The 11546-nt window shown below is 35.5% G+C and overlaps 2 protein-coding genes and 2 non-coding genes across 4 annotated transcripts; 2 read left to right on the top strand and 2 right to left on the bottom strand.

Moving 5' to 3' along the window:
- Positions 1 to 1123: 1123 nt before the first annotated feature.
- LOC145270342 (uncharacterized) lies at positions 1124 to 2098 on the top strand. The gene has a single exon (XM_080125990.1). It carries the CDS (start codon positions 1124 to 1126, stop codon positions 2096 to 2098), a length of 975 nt encoding a protein of 324 aa, XP_079982116.1.
- Positions 2099 to 2795: 697 nt separating this feature from the next.
- LOC145270341 (ATP-dependent DNA helicase PIF1-like) lies at positions 2796 to 4274 on the top strand. The gene has a single exon (XM_080125989.1). The coding sequence runs from the start codon at positions 2796 to 2798 to the stop codon at positions 4272 to 4274; it is 1479 nt and encodes a 492-aa protein (XP_079982115.1).
- Positions 4275 to 6777: 2503 nt separating this feature from the next.
- LOC145271597 (U1 spliceosomal RNA) lies at positions 6778 to 6941 on the bottom strand. Its single transcript, XR_013866005.1, has one exon. It is a non-coding gene; the product is annotated as a U1 spliceosomal RNA (small nuclear RNA).
- Positions 6942 to 10820: 3879 nt separating this feature from the next.
- LOC145271673 (U1 spliceosomal RNA) lies at positions 10821 to 10978 on the bottom strand. The gene has a single exon (XR_013866070.1). It is a non-coding gene; the product is annotated as a U1 spliceosomal RNA (small nuclear RNA).
- Between the last annotated feature and the right edge of the window lie 568 nt (positions 10979 to 11546).

Below are 11546 nucleotides of genomic sequence, written 5' to 3'. Positions count from 1 at the left end.
CAAGTTCGGCCCTTTTCTGTACGCACGCTCAAGGCAGAGAGAGAGAGAGAGAGAGAGAGAGAGAGAGAGAGAGAGAGAGACGCGGTCTTCGTTAATTTAAAATATTTTAAAATCTGTTTACACAGTTACTTACTAAATGTTTATATTTGAAAGTCAACAACTTCAATATAGTCAATTTTCCTTTAATTTTCAATTTGGCTTTTTGTTAGCCTTTTTTACTTCAAAAATGTGCCTGCGCTTTTAAATTTGGCCTTCTTTGCTTTTTTTTCTGAAAAATTTGTCTACAAATAATTATTATCGTCTGCCAACCCAGGCAGAGAGAGAGAAAAAAAGAACGCTCAAGGGAGAGAGAGAGAAAAAAAAAAGAAAATTCATTTATTATTGACAGATTAAACACAGACCGTTTGGCCCATCTAGAGCAATGGATGAGAGAAGAACACAGCAAAGAAGAGCAGCAAGAGAGAAATAGAGATCACGTAAGGAGAAATAATATGAATATGGAAGAAAGACAGCAATTTCTAGAAAACATGAGAAACAGGGACCATGTAAGAAGAAATAATATGAATCAACAAGAGAGCCAAAATCATCTTGAAAATGAGCGAAATAGAGTTCAACGTCATAGAAATGCCCACAATATGGAACGTCAAATATATTACATTGGGGCCATGGGTGTCTGATGTCAATTTTGCAGAGCCTTAAGATTCCAAAGAGAACAACTAAATTGCTGTCATAACGGAAAAGTAATGCTACCCCCTTACAAGATTACCCCGAAAATTTAAGATTATTATTTGATGCCAACAATGCCGAGGGTGCAAATTTCAGGCATAATATAAGAAACTATAATTCTGCATTTGCTTTTGCATCTTTTGGTGCCAATATTAGACCCCCTCCAGGACGTGGATCCTATTGTTTCCGATTACAAGGTCAAACTTACCACTACGCAAGCAACCTCCATGCAAATGACCCTGAAGAGAGAAGATATGGCCAGCTGTACATCATAGAAACCAATAAAGCCATACACAATAGAGTAAATGCTCCAGAAAATGCTAACTGTTTAGTGTCTGTTTTTCAAAAGATAAATGGAGCACTGATTAATAATCCTTATGCAGCAGCATACCATAATATGAGGGATATTGAACAACAAGAACAAGAGAGAGCTGCAATTGAGAACGTGTCACCAAGACAAGTAACCATGCACTTCATCCCTGGCCCTGACAGAAGGACATACAACAACCCATCAGGCAATGAGATTGCAGCCATATTCGTTGGTGATGATGGTGCACCTCCAGTACATCGTGATATCATTGTTTATCCCATAGGTCGACAGAGGGAGAGGATTGCTTACATCTCTTGCCATCTTGACCCCATGGTTTATCCTCTTCTCTTTCCGAATGGAGGTTCAGGATGGCATATACAAATGGCTCATGTGGCACAACGCCAAACTCGTGTTCGCACCAAAGTCATCATGCAAGAGTTTTACTCATACCGGCTAGCAATCAGAGATGGCTTTAGTGCTTTGCATCGAGCTGGAAAATTATTGCAACAATATATTGTTGACGCTTATGTGAAGGTGGAGGGATGCCGTCTGAACTTCATTCAAAATAACCAAGCACAATTAAGAGTGGCACTTTATTCGGGTCTCATGAATCACCTAGGAAGACAGAATGAGCATGAAGAGGCAGGTGTTCCAGTCATTTTGCCCTCTACATTCACAGGAAGTCCGAGAAACATGCAACAAGCATATCAAGATGTCATGGCGATCGTCTGCAAATTTGGAAAACCAGATATTTTCTTGACATGCACATGTAACCCAAAGTGTCGAGAAATCACAGAAAACCTTGGCTCGCATGAAACAACACAAAACAGGCCAGATTTAGTTGCACGAGTTTATAACATGCACTTAAAGGAACTTATGATTGATATCAAGGATAGACATATATTTGGTGTTCCAGTTTCTCATATCTATGTCATTGAATTTCAAAAGCGCGGTCTACCACATTGCCACCTTTTGTTAATGCTGCGAGAAGAAGACAAACTGAGGACAAGAGAACAAATTGATGAGATGGTTTGTGCTGAAATACCTTCATTAGACTACTAAGAGTTGAGAGAATGCGTGAGAACATTGATGATCCATGGTCCATGTGGGATATCAAATCCTAATTCTTTGTGCATGGTTGATGGAACATGTGAGAAAAAATTTCCAAAAGATTTCCTTGAAGAAACGAATACAAATGTATCCGGATATCCAGTGTACAGACGGAGAAACAATGGAGAAAAGGTACAAGTTGGCACTCATGAGGTTGACAACAGATTCGTTGTCCCATACAATAAGTATCTACTGGAAAAATACCGTGCCCATATTAATGTTGAAGTGTGTTCCTGGGTGAAAAGCGTAAAATATTTATTCAAGTCCTCGAAATGAAGAAAAATTTTATTTGAGGATGTTGCTCCTTCATGTCCCCAGAGCGACTTCATTCAGCAATTTGAAGACAATCGATGGTCAAGAAATGGCCACCTTCAAAGACGCATGCATCAGACTGCACCTGGTTGAGAATGACAATGCATTGCAGGAAGCTTTGTTAGAAGCAGCAGCTCATCAGATGCCACGACAACTATTATCCATGTTTTCCATGATGTGCATCTTCAACCAGCCCGTGAATGCTCTGCATTTATGGAATGAGAATAAGCATTTTATGATCGAAGATCTGCTGCTTAGATATGATATCATAACTGCTGAAAATGTTGCTCTCCACTTTCTGAATACCTTATTCATGAAAAATGGCATGAATTGCAACATGTTTGGTCTGCCTGAACCAGTTGGAGATCATCCTGGACATGAAGGAGATGTTAGAAACTCTAACATAGATGTGATTTCTCTTAATATTGAACAGAGGCAGATATTCAATGCTGTGGTTGCAAGTGCCTTCTCTGTTGAGCAAGGTGAGCAAACAGAAAATAGATTGTTTTATGTGGATGCACCCGGTGGTTCAGGAAAAACCTATCTTTTCAACAAGTTATATGAATACCTTAACGCTAACAACATTAAGACAAACACTTCTACTTGGACTGGTATTGCTGCAACACTGCTGAAATGCGGCAGAACTTTGCACAGTATATTCAAGCTTCCGGTTCCCCTAAGCGAAACAAGTGTCTGCCATGTGCCACCGAACTCTGAGCAAGGACACTTTATGATGCAAGTTAAAGTCTTCATTATTGATGAAGCTTCTATGATCCCATGCTATGTGCTGAAAGCCATTGATAAATGCTTGAAAGATATAATGAACACCCACACTGCATTTGGTGGTAAAGTAATCTTACTTGGAGGCGATTTCAGACAAGTACTTCCGGTTGTCTCGAGAGCTCCTCCTGCTGCTGTGCTAGATGTGTGCCTCAAACGCTCATACTTATGGCACAGCTTTCATCACATGAGCCTCACACAGAACATGAGAGCAAATTCCGATGAAAAGGAGTTTTCAAGATGGCTTCTGATGTTGGGCAATGGATCACTCCAGAGTTCTTTTGATGAAGTGGCTCCAGATGTTATTGACATTCCTGAAATGTGCATATGTAATGGCTCTTTGATATCGGAGGTGTTTGACAACTGTACAGCTGAAGAGATGAAAGCAAGAGTAATCCTATCTCCAAAGAATTCTGAATGCTTAGCGGTCAATGAGGAAATTTTGAGAATGTTGCCAACAGAAAATAAAACGTACCTCAGCACTGATTCTGTAAGTTGCGATAATGACGAGGAAGCACAAAATTATCCAATGGAATTCATTAATTCTCTCACTCCATCTGGCATGCCTCCTCATAGGTTGAATTTGAAAATTGGAGCAATAATTATGCTACTGAGAAACCTCTCCATAACTCAGGGACTGTGTAACGGCACTCGACTAGAGGTCATTCAGCTTCACGAGCACAGCATCAAGGCATCAATAATCAGCGGTTCACACGCTCATAAGAGAGTACTTATCCCAAGGATAAAACTGAAACCTAGCGATGCCAATATTCCTTTTGTTCTTCATCGCACTCAGTTCCCAGTTCGCCTCTCATACTCAATGACAATAAATAAAGCTCAAGGTCAGACTTTTGATAGAGTTGGCATATATTTACCAAAGCCATGCTTTACTCATGGCCAGCTTTATGCAGCGTTCTCAAGAGCAAGAGCAATGAAGACTGTGAGAGTTAAAGTCCAACATCTTAATGATTCCACGCATGGCCACAGAAGAGGAATCACATTTACACGAAATATCGTATACACAGAAGTCATCTAAAATTGTCCATGTGTTTGGGTTCCCTGAGGCAATCTGAATAGTGGACGTATATGGGAGAAAAAACAGATGTAATGACAGTTTATAATTTTTAAACGTTGACATTTGAAATGTGTTTTAAGTAATCAAGCATATGCATCTAAACATCAAGAACATATTCTGGGATAGTTTTGGTTAGGTTCAACGTTAGGTTCAAATATTTTTGAACAAAATGCACAGGTTTAACCCATTACTGTGCCAAATTAACAATAACATGTTTTAAACACTCTAAGTCTCCATTATATAATAAGTATATGATAAATAAGCTAAAAATTAAATAACACTTTTGAAAATATTTTTAAATAAACATATTTATAAAGCATAATTGAGGATGTATTTATTGAGAATATTTGGAGCACTAATATCGTGATTTTGGTATATACATATTTACATACATTTTACCTACCGTACTCTTCATTTACTATTTAAAAAAAAAATAGTACACAGGGTGAATTCGTCGGCCAGGGCAGTAAAGAGTTAATGTAAATGTTTCAAGGTGCGGATATGTGATGGGATAATGTGTATGTGAAAAAAATAAGAAAAGAAAACGTGAAATTTTCACGGGTCCAGCTAATAATGATGATGATGATGATGATGATGATGATGATTATCATTATCATTATCATTATTATTATAATTTTTTTTTAAGACTGAACATTTCATTATAATTTGGATTAGTCAAACTACTGTTAACACCCAAGATGAGAACTGTAGTCAGAATAATCGCAGATTTACCGTGTAGTTGCACAAATAGCCCCGAACCATATAATCACTAAAAGGGACTCTTAAAGGTCAACACCGGTATCGAGCAGAAGTTTGTTTACATGTTTCACAAAGTTTAAATGGCTAAAATATAATCACGTAATTATTGAAAATGTGATCATGTGATTAAAATTTAATTTTTTTTAACCACGGTGTTTAACAAATTTTAAAAAAATCATGAAAGATGAAGTTTTAAAATGATTAAACGTGTTTTATTTTATAATTTAAAATGAAAAACATTGAACAATAAAAATAACATTTTCAGTACTTATGTATTGTTGGTACTGTGCTGAAATGATAATGTTATTTCATTGAAAGCCATTCTTAACATGGGGAGGGTGTTTTGTAACTATTCTGTGCTTCCACCATACAATTAAAAAAGAAAAAAAGATATCGTTAAACTTTAATTTAACCTGAAAAACTATTTTAAAATAACGCGGTACCAAAAATGCACAAGCAACAAATTTTGGTTTAATTTTACAATAGATATTTTTCTCGGATGCATATGACGGCAAATGGTACCGCGCTATTTTTATATAGTTTTTATTTTTTCAGTTTAAATTCAAGTTTCACGATTTTTTTATTATAAAAAGTTGTAATGTGGAAGCATAAATTAGTTACAAAACACCCTCACCTCCGTATATTAAGAATGGTTTTCAAAATAATAACTATTATTTCAGCTCGGCACCAAAAATACATAAGTACCTAATATTTTATTTTTATTGCTCAATGTTTTTTTCATTTTAAATTATAAAATAAAATGTGTACTCGTACAGTTTATTAAAGACATTAAAAATGAAAATATCGAGAAAATAAAAAAGGTTATATTGTACGTATCTATTATGGAATGAAGTTCTCTGGAAAAACTTTCACTTAATTTGGTCAAGTAGTTTTTTTTTTAAAGCAAAAAAACAAACAATTTGTTATGAGAATCAAAAGGTAGCCGTGTTTCGATTTTTAAGATTCGAAGGGAGGTATCGGCACTTTAAACTGAGTTATCTCCCCGTGACGTATTCTAACAATCCAAACACGGCCATCTTCAGCGCGCTGTCATATTAACATGTTTCCCCGCTGTAAAAAAAAAATAATAATAAGTAACTTCTCTGAATTTTTTTTTCAGAGAACTTCAGTCCAAAACGGATACGTACAATATAACCTTTTTTCGAGATTTTCATTTTTTAATGTGTTGATTAAACTGTACAAGTACCAATAAAAGATATTTAATCATTTTTATAATTGTGGTAACGAAAAATACCTGTGCACATCATTCAACTTTGTTTGGATGACCAATTTTCGAGGTGATGGGTGGGATTCAATCAATAGACACACTAATTCTGCGGTAGTTTTCCAGAGCTTTTCATTCATCAATCAATATCGAAAGAAGTCACCATCAGTTGTTGAAGGCGACAGCTCGGCGGATTTCTTACGCTTACGAGATTGATATGTTCAGAGCAAATGTTGGTAATGTATACATGCAGATTAGATTATATCAGAACGTTGCAATTGAAGTGGATGATAAACTGGTCGAGAGAATTGACCTTTTTGTGGCGTGTATAGAGACGGGCGATTGGGAAAACAGAAACAAGGACGTCCTTACACACGTCTGTGAAAGCCGAGGACATACAGACAGGAGGTAGCTGGGAATTAAAGTAGTTTTCTGCTCAGAAGGAGAAACAGGGTGGAATTTCTGATTTTGATTATATTATCGGGGTGAGCGCGGACGCAGACCCCACACTTAGAAATAACGCGTCCGAGTCGTCCACATTTGAGACGATCGCAAAGGTTAACCCAACCGCAGTGCAATGGAAGGGCCTCACTTTGAAGGACCGACCTAAATGATCATCATTGACCTCTACGCCAGGTAAGTTTATTTAGTGCTTGGTCCCGGGCCTGGCATTATCTACTGTCAGACCCTTATTTGGGGTTCAAGACACTTAGGCATGAAGCCAGTAGGGGGGGGTGGGGGTCGAGGGCCAATCTACACTACTTAGCCAGGTCTTTTAAAGACTTTATTAAGTTTCCCTACACTAAGACACTATCACCATAATACCTCATTCTTACAATGGGATTTATCTACTTAAAATCTCCCCAGCGTATGTGTCGGTTTTATGTAGAAACTGAAAAAATGAATATTTACATGTTTTTAACACAACAAAAATTATATATACAAAAAAGATTTTGTTTTTATTATTAATTTCAAATTTAAATGAGGGATGAGATGATGTGGAGGGGGGCAAGCTAAGATACACCCAAAAAAGAAAGAAAAAGAAAACAACAAAATGCCTATGGGGCGGGTTAATAAGGGATCCTTCCAACCTACTTCTAAATATGTTCCACATAATTCTCACCAATATTAGTATATCACAACATTTTATTCACCAATAACAAAATTCATAACAAAAATATTACTATCATGTAAACTTACAAACACTTTCACAAGATACCTTAATTCTTAAAGAAACTTATATTTTACTGTAATATTCAATGTCAACGTCGTTTACATGTTAACAGCATGAATTCACAATCTTTTCAATGAGAACCAATCCAAACGAAATTTTTTACACTAAAAAAATCTAATCTATAAATTTTAATATAATCTTAACATTAAAATAAGTTTATTTAATTTTGTTTTTGTAATCCAATAAAATAGGATAATAATAGTATGATTTAAAAAATATCTTTAAAATATTTTATTCAATGTGATATTTAGATTTTTGTTAAAAAATATGATTAGTTTTGTAAAACTTGTGTGATTTCTAAGAAAATAATAATTTAATTCGAAGTTGATCGAATTAAGTTTGTTTTAAAACATCTGATCACGAAAACTATTTTTATGCATTTCTTTGTTTTAAGATAAAAAAAAACAAAAAAAAAAACTATTATATCGTTGGAGAATTCCGTTTTAATTTCTATGTTTCATCCAATATGTAATATTTTAAAATATGCATTTCAGATTTTAGAGTGGGGATCACTTTCCTATATAATTTAATGTAAAATTAGCACTCATTTTATGACCAGTTAGCAGTCGATGATAATTGTAATCGTTCGCAGTTTCAAATTTTCCTTGAAGAGAAGTAGACGGATTTTACTTTTTAATAGACATTTCAAAATGAGAGGCGTGAATTATTCGACCCCCTATCTTTCTAAGCTTATAACTCCTCGAAAAATGTAATTCAAGCCCTAATTTTTTTTTCAATTAAAGGAGCAAGGACCAAGGTTTCATTAAAAAGAAAAAGACAAAAAAGAAACAATGTGTTCTTATAAAATAAGGTTTTAAACTTCGGACTTTACAGGTAAATTTCTAAAAAAGCGATTTTTTTGTTTTAAATTTGAATATATTATTTATTGACCTTTTCTCTTCAATTTGTGATATATAAAACTCCACGACATAAATTAATTATTTACTTTTTAAGAGAAAGTTGAAAATGGGTGACACTTGGGGGGGGGCGTGAATTAAAAAAAAAACGTTTGTCTAAAATATTATATTCAGTTCATTGGAAAGAACATAAAATTTCACATTGACCCTGAAAATATCGTAAAAATAGAATCAATAGAAACATTTTGATAGATTTTTAAAATTTAAAAATTGAAAAATATTGAGTTTAAAAATTGAAAAATATTGAGTTCTGAAAATTCATTACTGTTTTTTTTTTTTTATATTTTTATTACGTTTAAAACAACTGTAATAGTTTATTTTGGATGTATAATCCATAAAGAAAATAAATAACCCACTTTTAACAGAGAAATTACGAGATTTTTATATTGTATTCGCAGTTTCGTGTTAGGGGTGTCAAAAATTCCTACAAAAATTCTGATACTGCTAGTACTGCGTTATTTTTATATAGTTTTTGTTTTTTTTTCAGTTTAAATTCAAGTTTCATAATTTTTTTAAAAAGTTGTAGTGTGGAAGCATAAATTAGTTACAAAACACCCTCACCTCCTCATATTAAGAATGGTTTTCAAAATAATAACGTTATTATTTCAGCTCAGCACCAAAAATACATAAGTACACAAAATTTCATTTTTATTGCTCAATGTCTTTTCATTTTAAATTATAAAATAAAATGGGAACTTGTACATTTTAATAAAGACATTAAAAATGAAAATAGCGAGAAAAAAAGAAGGTTATAGTGTACGTATCCATTATGGAATGAAGTTCTCTGGAAAAACTTTCACTTAATTTGGTCAAGTAGTTTTTTTTAAGCAAAAAAACCCAACAATTTGTTATGATACAATACCAATTTTTAAGAAGAAAAGCTATTATTTAAGATGTGAAGGATGTATCGGCACTTTAGACTGAGTTATCTCCCCGTGGCGTGTTCTAAAAGTCCAAACACGGCCATCTTCAGCGCGCTGTCATATTAACATGTTTTTCCGCTGTAAAAAAAAAAAAACTTCTCCAAATTTTTTTTTTCAGAGAACTGTTACATAAGGGAGGGAGAAGAAGAGGATTGGACTTGGACACTTTACTTAAGACACTTTACTTTACTGGTACCCTGGTGATGACGTGTCCATTTTACTAATGAAGAGAAGAAGTTTACGACGATGAGAGAGAGAGATATTACAAGTGTTAAGAGACGAGAGAACGGGACCCAAGATCCCTTAAACCGTTTGTCTAGTGGTTAGGACGTTTGTTGTATATTTATGTGTTTGAATTAAAGAAGTTCATACCTGGTCCCGCTGCTCTGGGAGAGTCTTCATCTGGGTGGAGCTCTCTTGCTGTTTTCGCCGGAATACACAAGATGAAGACAGATGTTGGGTTTTCAACCTTTTATTCTCCCAGGCATGATCTGCAGATGCTGCCATCGATGGTCTCCACTGTGGGTACTTACCACGCCCCACGTCTGGGGCGCGCATCTCCCCCCTTACTTAGGAGAGAACCATTTTAGACTTCTGCTCGGCTCGCCTTTTTCTGAGAGACTCAACGTTTCACCAACCTTGCCACGTAGCATCACATGACATCCGGTTAGATGAAACGTCACTTCCTGCAACGTGGATTAACTACAAAAATATCTCTCTGACCTCCTCCCACCCTCTCCATCTCTCTCTCGATCTACTATCTAATAGAGACACAGAGAGAGAGAAGATAGAGAGAGTATGAAAGAGCCAGAGAGAGAGAGAGAGAGAGAGAGAGAGAGAGAGAGAGAGAGAGAGAGGAGAGATGCTCTTTAACAGAACTTCAGTCCATAACGGATACGTACAATATAACCTTTTTACGATATTTTCATTTTTTTAATGTGTGGATTAAACTGTACAAGTACCAATAAAAGATATTTAATCATTTTCATAATTTTGGTAACGAAAAATACCTGTGCACATCATTCAACTTTGTTTGCATGCCCAATTTTCGAGGTGATGGGTGGGGTTCAATCAATAGACACACTAATTCTGCGGTAGTTTTCCAGAGCTTTTCATTCATCAATCAATATCGAAAGAAGACACCATCAGTTGTTGAAGGCGACAGCTCGGCGGATTTCTTACGCTTACGAGATTGATATGTTCACAGCAAACGTTGGTAATGTATACATGCAGATTAGATTATATCAGAACGTTGCAATTGAAGTGGATGATAAACTGGTCGAGAGAATTGACCTTTTTGTGGCGTGTATAGAAACGGGCGATTGAGAAAACAGAAACAAGGACGTCCTTACACACGTCTGAGAAAGCCGAGGACATACAGACAGGAATTAAAGTAGTTTTCTGCTTCGAATGAGACGTAGGGTAGAATTTCTGATTTTGATTATATTATCGGGGTGAGCGCGTACGCAGACCCTACACTTAGAAATGGCACGTTCAAGTCGTCCACATTTGAGACGATCGCAAAGGTCAACCCAACCGCAATGGATGGGCCTCACTCTGGGGGAACGACCTTTATGATCACCGTTACCCTTACGTAAGGTAAGGGTATTTATTTTCTCCCTCACCGTGCAAATTAGGCACAAGGCCGATTTTTAATGTGAGGAGTGAAGGGGAAATGGGGACCAACTCCCCGGGGAGTAGGGGAGCTGGATAGTGACAATTGGTATGAAGGGTTGCCCGTCTTGCTGTATTTTGCTTGACACTTGTTGCCCAGGCCCCAAAGAGCCCGGGCCTGACTTACGTCAGGTGAGTATGAAATTTTAAGGCCGTACCCATCCACTAGTGTTTTTAATAAAGAAATTCATAACAAAAAAATTTACTATCATTTAAACTTACAAACATTTTCACAAAATACCTTAATTCTTAAATATACTTATATTTTACCGTAATATTCAATGTCAAGGTCGTTAACATGTTAATAACATAAATTCATAATCTTTTCAATGAGAACCAATCCAAACGAATAAAAACTTGTAGAATTCAAACCAAATCACAAAACCAAAAACAACCACATTTTTATTGAATCAAATCAAACAGTTTTGTCTTTGTTTAATTATATCGAAGTAGGTTGAAACAAAGAGAAATTAAACATTACGATCTGAAGAGTTGTCTAAC

Source organism: Euprymna scolopes, chromosome 46 (genome assembly GCF_053919585.1).
Source record: "Euprymna scolopes isolate OS-2025 chromosome 46, ASM5391958v1, whole genome shotgun sequence".
Lineage (NCBI taxonomy): Eukaryota > Metazoa > Mollusca > Cephalopoda > Sepiida > Sepiolidae > Euprymna > Euprymna scolopes.
Note: the sequence above shows the minus strand (reverse complement) of the source record. Positions and strands in the feature narration are given on the sequence as shown.